The sequence below is a fragment of the Doryrhamphus excisus genome, chromosome 16 (assembly GCF_030265055.1).
Source record: "Doryrhamphus excisus isolate RoL2022-K1 chromosome 16, RoL_Dexc_1.0, whole genome shotgun sequence".
In the NCBI taxonomy this organism is placed as follows: domain Eukaryota; kingdom Metazoa; phylum Chordata; class Actinopteri; order Syngnathiformes; family Syngnathidae; genus Doryrhamphus; species Doryrhamphus excisus.
In genome coordinates, this window is record NC_080481.1 from 11404459 (window position 1) to 11419564 (window position 15106).

The following is a 15106-nucleotide window of genomic DNA, read 5'->3' on the forward strand; positions in this document are numbered from 1 at the left end:
TAGCCATATTTTGGGGGGCAAATATAACACCATGAACTATTTACAATTTTTACATTTGCAACTGAACTATGTGTGCACACGCAGAAATTTCCTTTCAATACGTAACCTCCTTCACGCAATACAGCGAGATGCCTTTTCACTTCCTGGTTGCTGCAGAGCATGTATTTCTATAGGAAATATGCAGACCGAACTCTTAAAAGTGCACCCCTGCCACCCTGTGGACGTTTTTTTGCCTTAATATTGCACCAAATGTGCTCTTTTCTATTGTGGAGTTGCATCATCACCCATTTGTGACTCTTGCGCAAAAAATTGTACAATGGGAGCAAGCGGTCGGGTTAAAAAAAAAACCATATCAATACATCTTGAGTAGCGAATGAGTTAACACAATTGAAACCACACACTCTGCATTAAAAGGCAGCAGCTGTACCATTACACTACCAGGGATTGACAAGTGAATGGGTAACTTGTGGCATTTTATTCTTATTTTGCTGTATGCTGTCAATCATTGTGGCTACAAGTTTTTTTTTCTCTACTGCCTCATTTTGCTGTATGCCTCACGGTAGCAATGCGTGACCTTTGCGCATTTGCTGGGAATGCACCCCCTTGCTGTACGTAGGGAGTATCAGCCCTGATTGATCTTGATCAGATAGCTTTTTGAATTGTTTTCATTTTACCAGCCAAATAGTACAGTGTTAGACATACTTGGATGAAAGGGATGAATTCCAACAGTATCAAAACCCAAGACCCTCATCAGGGAAGGTTGTGCATAGGTCATTGTACATTGCATTTTATTATGAAGTTGAATGTGGAATCAGAATGCAGCCACAGAAGGTCCCATGTTCAGTTCCCCCAGACTGATATAGCAGCAAGTATCATTGGTGTTTCTATGAAACTGTGAGAATGTTTCTGCTTGTGGTGGTTGTGACTGTATGCTGCAGTGCTCTCATTTCCTGTACATTTTGCTGTTCACAGTCTGTGTTGTCACGTAAGCAAGTTAACCGCATTTTATTTAGTTGTCAACAATAACCACATATCAACTCATACTTTGTGAGAAATCATCTGGAGTACCGTATGTTCTTAAGTATGTTCTTAGTTGTGCCATAGCTTTGGGATAATTGAATGTGTGTATATATATATATATATATATATATGTAGATGTAGCTTAAAAAAGTAGTCTTTATTTGAAATAATTTCCTGCTCACCAGCAACAGACTGTAAACCAGTGTTTTGACATAGTAGCAGCAAAAATAGCAATACAGTATATGTCGCACTTCGGTACATCATTAACAGAAAATTACAAAATAAAAACAGTGCAACATTGGCATGTATTCCTATGTTCCTATATACACTTTTGACTGCATGCAAAGAACTAGTGTTTCTTTGTCTTTTCCTTTTTCTTTTTTTCCTGGTATTCCACAATCTTTTTGTGAAATATTCCTACAAAGGAAAACAGAAAGTGAAATTAATGTGCTAGTCAGGATGTGACTATCCTGAGATTCTTAATGAATATATATGTGAAGCTATGGCTTATTGAAAACCAATGTTCCCACTCCTCACCCTGCTGGGGTCCAGTCTGCTGCTGCTCCACCTCCTGAATGAACAGATCAAACATCTGCGTCTGGATAAACTTCTTGACAAAGTGGCGTGTGGTCTTTGACTCGATGGCCTTGTAGAAGCTCCTCTTCTCAAATACCCTCTGCTTTCCAGCAGGACCGCTTTTCACATATGACATATAATGGCCAACTGTTTTCACAAAAAACAGAAGGAAGGCCTCCGACACCACACGGTTCAGATCTTCTGTTGCTGAAATATAGATTTTGTGGTAAATGCACTGAGTCTTTATTTTATGCATTGCTTTTGCACTTGTCCTACATGATGCTTTCTTTCTCTGACCGAGTGCCTCTTGGATTTCACTTTGGAGTTTGGGGGGCAAAATAGAGCGCTCGTCACCAATCTGTAAGAAGGTAAATTCAAAACTTTTCATTACCGATAAATTGGTGACGACAATGCTTTCCACTATTATGTCATTCAAACCTCCAATGACTTACTGCAACAATGAAGGTTTCCTTTTTGTTCTCTGATAGATCCACCAACAGCAGCTGTGTGACAAAAAGAAATGTCATGTCGCCATCATTGTACTGATACCATTTGAAAACATCTCTTAAATTTTTGTCATTAATCCATTTGAAATGTCACACAAAAACCAAAACATGGAAACAAAATACATTTTGCCCATAAAAATAAATGCAGTAAATGCAATCAACCTGTTCCACCCACAAAAATATAAACACAAAACACCATTCAAATGAAATGGACATTTTACCATTATTGAAGACTGGCAAACACATATGAGTGGAGGGGATGAGATGGACGATTTAGAACTACATTGTTTTTTCCTTACAAACTTAACCAAATGGACGCTTACAGCTGTATTTTGGCTCACTTTATTGTAAACTTCAGCAGGAGGTACATTCATTACTACACACTATGCCCCGGCTCACAATGTGTTATGTTTACATTACAATCCCATTGTAACAGACACTACCTTTGTACTTTACTCCAGGTTCTTTCTTAAATTCCAGAGTGTTTCTCACCTTTATCAAAGTTCTGGCACTTCCAAATTTTTTTGCAGCCATCCGAAATATATATTTAAAAAAAACTGGCCATATGACAACTTACAGTGTGCAAAAACCAGGATAGTTGTGGCAATGATTTTTCATCCAAAAACTAATCCAACCAATCCTATTAGGGGCATCCAAAAACCGAGGTTCCACTGTATCTAAAACTTGATTGTACTTACATCATTTTGATCGGTGACCTGGTCTAGCAGCCGCTTCTGTACCCCCAGCAGATATGGGGTGGGTGCCATCACGACATCAATTAGGATCTCTGGAACTATGGATATCAAGGTGTGCTGCCAGGTAAAAGGATAAAGAAGGGCTGCAACTGCATGAATCACCTGAGATAGCGTGCTGGAGAGACACAATATGGTAGAAAACACTATTAGTCCTCAAAAGGACACTGGTGAAAAAGGTAATCATGACAAGGATGGATTACAGTGTAATGTATGCATCTAGTGTATTTCTTCAGCATTCAAGAGACCAAAATGGAAGATACATTCAACTTTTCTGCATATCTTGTCATGTCGTGCTAGTGGCAATGCCCTATAGCCTGGAATTAGCTGACAGCTGAATTATTGACAGCTTGAACAATGACATTTTTTGATATACTGTTACATGAATTGTTTTTTTAATTAGAGTACAAATTGCCAAGCTTCTGCATATCTCCCGTCAGTATTGTGCCAATGCCCTAAAGCAAAGGATTCTACTCGTTAAACAGCAGCAAAAAACCTTTCTGTGTGTGTGCGTGTATATACAGTATACACACCCACATGTTGGCCCATTATCAGTACATAACACAGTGCTAACATGTGTGAGACCTCCTCCATGATTTTTGAGGACTGTTGGCGTATGTTTCCCCCACCTGTGATTTTCAGACATAAAAACTGGAAAAACCTGTTTTTCTGGTTGGTCTGTTACTCCAAGGCAAAGAGAACAAGTCTGTTTGGTAAAATAGACAAATAGGCTAACCGAGGGAGGGTGTAAGGTGTTTTCTGGCGCGTTCAATTGGGATATGTCTCCTTGAGTTGAACCCTGTCATGCTGCAATTTAACAGTTGGCCAGGGAAGGCTTTGCTATCCAGCCGGGGGGAGGAGGTGGCGATGGACAGGGAAGTCTGGGTTTCCCTATTTAGACTAATGCGTCAGCAAAGTTTATAATTAAATAATTGTCATGTACAATGATCATTTTACATTTTCTGTATTGAGGATATTCTCAACTATTTCACTTTTTGACTCGTCAAAAAAAAAATTCAAATTTCCCTCTGACCTTTTCCAGTATACCTCATAGGCATGTGCACTTGTATGTGGTGAGAATGTATTACCCCAACTCATCAGCAATGAAAATGATGCGTCTCTCTAGGACAGCAGCTGCAAACACCAGTAGCACCTCCTCATCTGTAAGGCAGCTGAACAGCACTTCAAAGTTGACATGTTCCAGCCAGGAGTCCAGCGGCCGCGTCAGCCTTATGATCTAATAAGAGAGATACCACACAAACACTTGATGTCACTAGTACTCATAGCAGAACATCACACAAATGTTGTTTTGCCTCAAGGCCTTGTTGATTCTAATAAAAGCAAAGTAGCAGGGTTTTTTTAATTACCACATTCATCCACTGACAAGCTACTCTTGAGGGCTACAGTGCAGACCGTGGCAGGCATTACTGAATAACCGCAGCGAGTATGAGTCACTAAAACATGGTATGTAGCCTCATGCTCTGAGGGCCGGGTTGAGCAATGTAGGACAGGTTGAGACATCACTCCAAACAAACACACCCACACTGAAGGATGAGGACTCTCTAGTCATGACAACATAAATGCACGGTGCCGTTTGTTTCAAGCTTGCCCTTTCTTTTGATGTGAAATTGACACGTGTACATTTTTACAACTTAACATAAACAATATTTTTTTTTTGGTGACAGATTTTTGCACCCCAGAAAAACCTGATGCATAAAACAAATCTACCTTGATGTAATAATTACTTCAGTGCGCAACTTTCTTGAACAACTTAGACACACATTTAGTGTTTTGAAGACAAGCCATCAGTATCATAATGATTACAAGAGAGCAAGGTTAAGTGACACTTTAAAAAGTAGGTTAGAATGTGATAACCACTTCTTGCTCGCCCGTGATCTAGCCAGTTACCTACCGCCAGAGAGGCAGTGTAAATGGTTAAAAGACACCAGAAAGTCGATGAGATTGAAACGCGAACCTTTGCATGCGACAAGCTGTCGTCAATTTTATTAGCATGATAATTAGGAACACACGACATGAGCAAGTGAAGACACGGTAGACAAGCGATTTTGTTGCATGTTTTTCCAAAATAAAGGGCAGTGAAATATTTTTATTTTATTTATTTTGTTTATTTTAAACTGTTTTCAAACTAACTGTGGTCAATATATGCGTAAATAATAAGCTATATAGCATATGACGTATATACTGAACATTCATACAATATATTGTTTTCAAGTTGCAATTTTAGGTCCTAATGCTAAGCCACTCACCTCCCAGGCACATAGTAGTCTAATAGTAATCTACCTCTGCCTGTTCGTTATGTATCTTTCATGCATCATCTGAGTTAGAGATGGTAAAACATTTTTTTGATTTTTTTTTTAACTTGCTTATGAACATTAAAAAGCACACTACATGAAGGCTACAGATTTTCTACACTTCCGTAAATAGTTGTATTTTATTTGTGGAATTGTTTCAAAATATGAACAAATCCAAGCGCCCCTGTACTGACTGTTTACAACTACGGACTACACTGTATTATGATAAAATGCAAAAATCATGTAAGTTATTTTAAGACATATTTATACAGTACACAACTCTGCCAAGCGGAGGGATAGGTTTGCACTAACCTCAGTGCCCGACTCAGGAATGAAGCTTTTAATCTCCACAGTGTTTCCAGGAGCTGGGAAGGGAGCCTCCCGCAGTTTCTGCATGAATGGATAAATCATAGCCATGGAGATCTGCCGCCTCTTCTCGACCTCATCAAAAATCTGTTCACACAGGAAAAAAAAACGAGTCACAAGATACTTAACCAAAAAAAAGATATCCTTCAATAGCAATATATTTGGCTGAGAAGAATGGTTTGGACTCCAAACTCATTCGTTTTAAATCACCTTGGAAAACAGGCCAAAACAAGCCAGGCTGCTGATGATACAGTATGCCTCAGGTGGACGAGCCCCCTTCCCGCCAGGCTGCAGGTTGGAAAGTTAAGGTGAGGTCAGGCTATATTAGTTGTTATCACGTCACACAATAGGCTCACTAACCAGCAGTCTCCTGCAGTATCCATTTCTTCGACTACCGTCAATCTCCGTCAACACAAAGGAAAAGGTCTCGCTGTAAACATATAGGGAAAACTATGACTGTGAGACGTGGAAGACCACTCAAAGCATAAATAAATGTTATGAAAGTAATCATCAGAAGTCATGCGTATCCAATTGTACCTATGATATTCCGTCAAAGGTGCCCATTTGATACCCTCAGGGAAGCAGAATAGCGTGAGCGCCTTTAATGTACGCTCCTCTTCCTCCTTTTGAAATCTCGCCATCCCATCTCTCTGAAAGCATACACATAGACAGAGTTTTCTTAATGGGGTCTATAATGATGTTTTTCCTGTGTAAGTGGGGACTTTGCATTAAATTTGTTTCACATTATTAACCACTTCAGCAGTTTGTCATATTATAATATAAAAATGACCTTTTTTTTTAATGGGCACATATGCAGTCAAAATTCCTGTATTTCAATGCAATATGTGCTTTAACTGCTTTGGTACTAAAACAAGAGTTAAAAACAAACCTTAGGAAATTGGTAGGTGATCTGAGGTTCATAGTTGCTGCCATTCTTGTTTTTCTTAAGACTGACCACCACCAGGTACTCAAAAAAGTATTGACCACTGACAAAACGTAGTTGCCTGGTTGCTTTCTCTTCCAAAATTGGGCCTGGCTCTGGAGGATCTTGGTCTTTCACTCCTTCAGAGAAATGTGAAAATGACATTTATCATAATCACACTTAAGTAAATGTATTTTTAGTTTTGGAGACATTTTACATGACATTTATGTTTGCATTTACTACCTATATTCTTTATTTATTTTTATCCTATATTTTTATTTGATTATATTATATTGCATTGATTCAAGGGTGTGTCTTTTTTTTCTGCAATTGACCTTCTGTAAACAAGCAATTTATCTTGTGGATCAACAAAGTCTGCGTCAGAACAGTGTGACCATTCAATTGACTGCAGCGAGTCGTGTCAAGCTCCACCCTACCTTCATATAGAGTGCTCTAAACATTACCATTAACATGATGGAAAACTTACTATCTCTTTTGCCTTTGCGGAAGGAAGACCACATGGCACTTAGCCTCTTGAGGGCTTTCGGTCGTCCACCCCCATCTTCACCTGGGATGGTGCCTGTTTGGTGCAATGATAGCATTTCACTCATAATAATAATGGAAACATTTGCAAATCAATATGAGCTTTTTCACAATTCTAAAATGCTATGTACGGAGATGCTCAATATTGGCTTTGTTATATCTGACATTGTCCAACATGTTATTACTGATCCATCGAACTGGCGTGTAGACACATTTTGCTTTCTCAACTGGATGCATTTCAGAAATAAACAATACAAATACTGCAATATGCAATCCTGCATGACAGGTTGGGCTTTTGCTCATTTTGGTTTTCTGTTTCCTGTTTGGTATGATGTGCAGCTGCTTTGTGGAAGCTGGAACGCACGTGCAGCGGTACCCGTTTCTTATTTGTAATCAGTGTGACAATTAAGGGAGAGCTGCACTACGCACAAAGAGTAAAACATTTTACAGTCACTGCAATGTAATTATTTACTATCCAAAAGCAAAATTTGAAAATAATTCCACATTGCAAACATACCGAGGTAGCGGTCCTGTCGCTATGTGGAGGATGGTGCAGTTTGAGGGCGTCTCAGTCGTGCACCAATATCAATATCCACAGAAAAAACGACACGCTAGGATCCGGTATCTCAATTATTGCCAATATTAACCGATACTATCAGACACCCTTAGTCACTAGCAGCTTTTCAGCAGAAACTAACAACAATTAATACATCTAAAAAAACACCAAACATATTAAATTAATAAAGATTAATACATCTTACAATGAATTACTTCCTAACAAAATCTTCATTGAAAACGTATAGTGCTGCTAGATGTGCACAAAAATAGACAGAATTGCTGATAAAATACTGAAAAACAGACAAATCCAAGGATTGTTCAGACCAAAATGATTAAGAAAAAAAACACTTGTTGGACTTACCACCAGAGATCAAGCCGCTTTTAGGCGGTTCACCTGGAAAACAGAGTGTTTATAGTCTTTACAATGAGTTGTAACAATGGTACCGTCATTGTTAAGATACAACCAAGCATTAGTTGTACTTATCAGCATCCCAAAACAGCTGAGCAATGTAATACCGTCATGCCCTTTCAACTGAATGCAGTTCTTTACAATTTACAATACCTACTGCCACCTTACTATCCAAAGGTATATGTAACATATGTTGTCCTTATACTTTAAAAGAGAGCCATTATATAGTAGAAACAAACATACTGTTAGTTGTACTGGGCATTAAAGTGAACAAATAAACTGAAGACTATAGATTTGTGTGTTGGTATAAAAGCATGATTTTGCACCATTGCTGTGCTTTCTGTGTACCATAAGGTATTTTGTTAAAGCCATACAGTAGAGCGTTTAGAATTATAAATTTTTAAATTATGTTTTTCTGTGTCCTGGCAGCATTGTACTGTGCTAGACAGTGCTAATAATTCTTAGAGCATACTGCATCGCTGACAAGCTGCTGAGAGACATTTGTTTACTGCAGACTCCAGGGAAAGAATTTTCATACTTGTGCTGCATTCACAACCAAAGGACAAAACAACGTTCAAAAGTAAAACTCTTTCAAAGGCAAAAAGGATAGGAGAGCCAAAAAATAAGTTATACTGTCATTAGATTTATACACAACAACTGTTAGAAGTTTTTGTTAGTTCTAAAATAAAAATAATAGATTACCATAGACTTTTCATTCTGATAGTGTTTACAGCCAACTCGAGTGCATGGAGAAACAAAACTCCACAAGAATGTCCCCTAAAATGTAGATGGAAATGGAAAAAATTTGGAAAATGGGTCACTTGAATCATGCAGCTAATGTATTTATGTGTGAAGTAAAATACGATTCTAACACATTAAATCTGTTGGATACAACCCAAAGAACTTACTGCTGCAGTAGATGAATAGTTCAATGTGAATGCTTTCATTTGCGATCTTTACTAAGCCCAACTTTGCCAAATCAAACTGACAGTGTCAAACAACATAGACGACAATGTCTAGTATAATATATTGTTGATAATAGTCTCAATACAGCCAGCATGTCTTGAGCCTACGCTCACTACAGTCAGTTAAAAATAAGTCCTCTTTTAACAGCCTCATGCCCGGAGGCTCCTGAACATGTCACAACAGTATGCTGTCAATTCAAAAGAAAAGGGAATGGTGCAGTCCAAGGAAAAAAGTCTGCCATATAAAAAGACTAAAGCCCATTGGTATGCTGGTATTTAATTCCTATTTAACTTCTCAGGCCAAAAACTAGGTTTCATGACATCCTTAGAAGAGCATAGCACTTACAAAGCATCCAATCAGATGATGTCATCCCTATAATGCTAATTTTCATCCAAACTAGTCATTGTAATTTATTATGTGTTTTTTTTCCCTGTGGCATTTTTGCACAGTAACATAATTTCTCTGCATTCAGACTAGATTCTTTCTTAGTTATTATTTCCAAAAAGTTTACTTTCACTCAAATAAATTCAATTAATTATACTAATTATGCATTTTCACTCGATAGCCTGCTTTTTTTAACAGACATTTCCTAAAAATCCCCACTCCAAAATCCCCCATGAAACTCGACTGACTTTCACTTTTTCTTGTATTAATTTAATATAACTTAACATGACACACGATATAGGCCACAAACACAACTATGAAGATGCTAAAAACGTTATACACTAAATGCGAGTCGAGCTTTGACACCTGACGTGGGATTCAAGCACCGTTGTTGCACATAGTGAACACACACACAAGCATCGACAGGTGTGTGAACATGTCGTCGATAAACATTCTGGTGTTCAACATTCGACATTTTTGTTTCTAGCAATGTTTTTATCGAACAAGTGAAACCAAACATCGACTGTATCAGTTGCCAAAAACTTACTCCATCTGCTTTTCAAGTTCGCCAGACGTCGTCCTGTTCGTCTCTTCGTCACAAGTTCACTCATCGCTGCCTTATTACGGCTTAAAAATCAGGTTTTAAAAATGTTTGTAGTAGGAAAGGGACTTAAAAAACACCAAAGATACGGCATGATTTCCACTCCAGCTCATATCAAAGTCCACCATCATGGTGTGTGCCTGTGTCTCGCCGCCCTCGCCTCGTGCTACACTGACACTCAGGGCTCGAGCCGTGCTGCCTTCATTTCCTACCTGCTGCTGTGGGATTTCTCATTCACAGACTAAACTAAACAAGGTCGCAGATGTCGCCTTTACCGTACCTCCCACCTGTTGTCATTTCAAAGCAGAAGTTCAGTAGCTGTTTCGGTTAGAGTTCCGACTGAAGTAAAAAATGATATACAGTACCTTCACAGTGCAAAATGCAGCCAAAGAGCTGAATAAAACTTTTCTGAAATGTCCATCTGTCACTACATAATTGAAGGCAATTTATTGGTTGAAATTAGTTGTATCAGTCAAAAAATTGTGCCGTGAGAAATCGTCAGGTGTGCCGTGAAGAATTATTCAATATCACTTGTTTTTTAATTAACATGTATTAATAATTTTCTGCAACTATTATGTCATTGTCGGTGTTAGTGGTGTAAAGACTGGCAGAGTAATGTAATATTCGTCCGTGTGGCAACACGTAGCTTATTGCCTCGTTCCTCTAATAGATTTAGTGATGCACGTGAGAGGTAGTGGTGACATTTTGTAACATTGTTGGTTAAATCAGTATGCAGATCAAAAGGATCTGCTGTGGCGAGTCCGTACTCATGAAAAAGCTGAAAGAAGCAAATAATGTTGGTTAGTGGTGTGCTGCTAATTTTTTCCAATGTAAAAAACGTGCCGTGGCTCAAAAAAGTTAGGACATCACAACTCCAGGGACACAAGTTGCCGCTGCATTCAGGGACAATTGTAAACCACAGCAACCACACCCACACATGCATATGCAGCCCAAAGTGGTGATATTTACAAACGCAAAAAACACTTGTTGCTCATACAACAATAAGACAATGTTACAAAAAATGCTCTACTTATAACAGGCATCAATGTTAAACACATTTGTGGACGGATACTGCTTCATTATGATTGTTAAATGTTCCCCTTCAATTTGCAGACCTAAACTAACCAAAAAAGTGAAGCTTAAATGGATTCAGGTGACATGTCTGAAGGGGTATGTGACTGTAAAATGTTTGGGAATTAGGATTTTAGTCTACTTTTTGCTGTACCTGTTTTGTTGGTCTGGACCTCAATGCTGTGACGGCGGGCAACAGAGGCAGCGTCTTCCTTGGGAAATGCTTCTGTGAGAATATTATGGGATGAAATTGGAGGTGAGCTGAATGGACTTGTCTTTATATGACTTTGATAGAACTCATACAGTGTAGTAATGATGACGTTTACCCCTTCTTGAGAACTCTCTGGCTGATGAAAAAGACCATGCGCTCCTGTGCTTGGAGAAACCATCCTCTTCACAATTGTTGTTGGTTTCTGCACACAAGGAGTTACCATCAGATGAAAGGAGACACTGTCCATCTCCATCACCTTGTTATAAAATGACCTGTACAGTCTGTGGCTCCCTCAAAGCTCACTTTTAATGCGCAAAGATGAAAAGCTGAAGCTCCTCCTCGAGTTTTGGGACAGTTGCGTCCCTGTACCCTGTAAAAAAAATCAAAACAAAGACAAAAATAAGAGATGAATTAGAGATGAAAGTGAATGTAATGGTAGTTTAATTTCAATTTAGAGAGGGAACGCCTTGGAAGAGGTGGGTGGGGAAGTCTGGGCCGCTGCCCCCTTGACCCCATGATGAATCCTAAATCATGGAATTGTGTTTATTGTGGTCAGGTCAGGAATCAATGAACCGCTATAGATGAGGGACGACTGTACTTTAACACAACCAGAGTGGCTGGCACCCGTTACGTTTTTATGCAACACAGCACCAGTATTACGTCCACTAATTACACAACATTTAAACTGTGACGAAAAGCTTTACATATTCATTAAATTCACATTTTTTACACTGTCAATGCCTTTTTTTTATTTACAATGTGAAAACTATTGAATTAGTTATATTAAATTACATTATTATTATTTTTATTTGTGTTATTATTTTACATGTCACTCACTATCACTCCTATTGCAACACAGGACATTTCACTGGTTAAAATGTGTTATTTATTCCAATTTACCAGAATATTAAGTTTAAATACCCAAAATAAATCACATTTAGGGCAGCTGATACTGACTGCAATATGAATGTATATCACTTACGTCCTGTGTGTCCTTGTCCATGCTTGAGCAGCTCGAGAAAAGTCTTCATCAAGTGGATCTAAATGGTACAGGATTTCATACAATGAAAAATGATTAAAAACACGGACTACAGCGCTCTTTCCCACAACATACGCTGTGAAACTGGCAATGACAGTTACAGCACACGTATGAGGAAGTGCACTTGTTGAAGTGCTGACGGATTTCAGTCTCAGCTGGGATTTCCTCTTTTAGTGCCAAGCCAAAATACAGCGATATCATGATATGGCATGTGTTTGTGTGTTAAAAGGTGTCAGAAGTTAATGTAGTCATGTTAAGATGTAGGATGAGTACAGGTCTCTATCATACAAAGCAAATGTGTTGATAAAAACAAACAGGTATTAAAAGCAATGGTCAGAAAGAGGTGAGGCCACTCAAAGGAGGTGCGGTTGGAGTTTGTTGTCAAACCGGTTCTACTGATGAGAGGGACATAATGAACTGGCCCAGTGGAAATATATGAAAGGTCTACAGTTGGCACACAGGAAAATTCACCTCCCAAGACACTTTTTTTCATCCACGACTACAGAAGCAATTTGATTTAATTTTGGAAATAAACATAAACTGGTAATCAGTATCTTAGAAACCAGCAGGACTAGGGTTTGAAGGAGTGTCTGTCATCACCATGGTGACTGCTACGACCACAGCAACACCACTGTATATAAAATCACAGGACGCTGGCAATATAATAACTAGACATAAAATTTCTATCTCAATCGAAAAACGTGCTAACCGAGACATTGATATTGGATCGATACCAAAATGTGTACTATCAACCACACCTAAAGAGTAAACAAACCCACTGAAAACCCAGTATAGAGCTTATTCAATATCTATAAATATAAATAAAGTGCGGTAGATACTGTCTAAAAGCGGTACTTTGCATCTGGAATATGAAGTATCAGTCCTTTGACTATCTTGCCATGATGATATCACATCTCAGTGACGTGCAGAACTGGGTTATAGTTTAACTTTGCCCAGCACAGGGCAGCATAGAGCTGCATTGGAAGCACATGCACTGTGGTGATTTTGTTTTCATTTATTTATTTTTTCTTATCTCTGTTCCAAGTCTGCCACAGAGAGACAGATTGAGATTTTTTTTTAAGTGTAATGCTTACATTACATCAAGATTGCTTACATCAGCAAGATACATATGGAGGAATGTGGATAATTGTTCTTGAATCATGTAGTAATGTTCTTTTATACATCAGTTATTCTTAACTGGTGAGTGGAGTCTTGATCTTATGCTTTTATTCTGAAGGGGATTTTTTTATACAGCAGCATTTACGCTAAGTAGGATTTATTATTCATACTTCAAATATTTTTGTACTGAAATGCACTACTTTTAACATTATTAGAGCCCTGTGGACATGAACTAACACCCCTATAGTCACATTTACACTTGTATTACCCAATATAGTAGATATAATAATAATCACTATATGAAATAAGCCATTTAAGACATAAATAAGACATGTGTACTGCAATGAATGTGTTTGTGCGATATAAAAATTGATGGAAGAATCTATTTTTTTTGTTGTTTTGCCAAAGTATTGATATCAGTAATGGTTTTGCCGAAAGCAAACACTGGTGCCCATCACTTGTCTGTGTAAGGATAAAATAATCTGAGCTTTTTAGAGTATTGAGTTGCGGTATCACCACTTTATAGATTTTAGTCTTTATAGAAAGACAGCGAATTTTTGGTGTATTTTTCTACCAAAATCAATAAAATAGAATTGATGACCTGTGAATGAATAATCATTGCAAACAATATACAATAGCATCATTTTTTGTATTCATCAAAAAAAATGTGTTGTCTTGTTTTAACTTCAATGTTGATAATATTACATTTTGTTCACTTATCTCAAAACAAAAACACAACACAAAACCGTGTTGTCTGTTGCCCGGTCTGTTCTGTAATACAGGACAATGGGCGTACTTATTGAGCAGAGCAGTCTGTTGGAGCCACACAATCTGGACCTCAGAGAAAGAGGTCACTCACAACATAGAACCAGTAACTGGCATCTAATCACAAAGTCCTTGTCCCACATGTTCAATTTATCTGTGACGTGCACAATTGTTGTTGTGATTTTAGACTAATGATGAAAGACTGTTCTCAACAGTTCCAACGTGGACTTTCGGACAACCCCCGGATTGCGCAAACCATCCATCCATCAATTTTTTGCACCGCTTGTCCTCACTAGTCTCCAGTTAACCTTACATACATGTTTTTGGAATGTGGGAGGAAACTGGAGTACCTGTAGGGAAGGACATGCATAAAGGCTGGAGTTGATTCACACTCATAGAATTAGCATTTTTCTTCTGAACCACGTTAAATTCATTCAGTCATTTTCTAGCGCTTATCCTCACAAGGGTGACGGGGGTGCTGGAGCCTATCCCAGCTGTCTTCGGGCGAGAGGAGGCGTACACCCTGGACTGGTCGCCAGCCAATCATGGGCACATTTAGACAAACAACCATTCACACTCACATTTATACCTATGGACAATTTGGAGTCACCAATTAACCTAGCATGTTTTTGGAATGTGGGAGGAAACCGGAGTACCCAGAGAAAACCCACGCATGCACGGGAAGAACATGCAAACTCCACACAGAGATGGCCGAGGGTGGAATTGACAAGGTGGACTATTCATTCATTCATTCATTTTCTACTGCTTATCCTCACGAGGGTTGTGGGGTTGCTGGAGCCTATCCCAGCTGTCTTCGGACAAGAGGCGGGGTACACCCTGGACTGGTCGCCAGCCAATCACAGGGCACATATAGACAAACAACCATTCACACTCACATTCATACCTATGGACAATTTGGAGTCGCCAATTAACCTAGCTTAATCTGGAATGTGGGAGGAAACCGGAATCCCGGGAGGAAACCCACG

General features: G+C 38.7%; 1 protein-coding gene across 4 annotated transcripts; it reads right to left on the reverse strand.

Moving 5' to 3' along the window:
• Positions 1-629: 629 nt before the first annotated feature.
• LOC131104017 (DENN domain-containing protein 2D-like) lies at positions 630-12528 on the reverse strand. Of its 4 annotated transcripts, XM_058050677.1 has the most exons (17): positions 12180-12524; positions 11501-11567; positions 11313-11399; positions 11141-11212; positions 7917-7949; positions 6942-7034; positions 6422-6594; positions 6070-6182; positions 5893-5962; positions 5743-5820; positions 5479-5619; positions 3943-4091; positions 2801-2972; positions 2049-2099; positions 1873-1954; positions 1558-1803; positions 642-1437 (listed from the first exon to the last, which is right to left on the reverse strand). In XM_058050677.1, exons 1-17 carry the CDS (start codon positions 12198-12200, stop codon positions 1370-1372), a joined length of 1716 nt encoding a protein of 571 aa, XP_057906660.1. In that variant the 5' UTR covers positions 12201-12524; the 3' UTR covers positions 642-1369. The 4 variants fall into 4 exon arrangements, with proteins under 4 accessions (XP_057906659.1, XP_057906660.1, XP_057906662.1 ...); XM_058050676.1 differs by having other exon boundaries at positions 630-1437; positions 1558-1954; positions 12180-12528; XM_058050680.1 differs by lacking the exons at positions 11141-11212; positions 11313-11399; positions 11501-11567; positions 12180-12524 and adding an exon at positions 8667-8741 and having other exon boundaries at positions 657-1437.
• Between the last annotated feature and the right edge of the window lie 2578 nt (positions 12529-15106).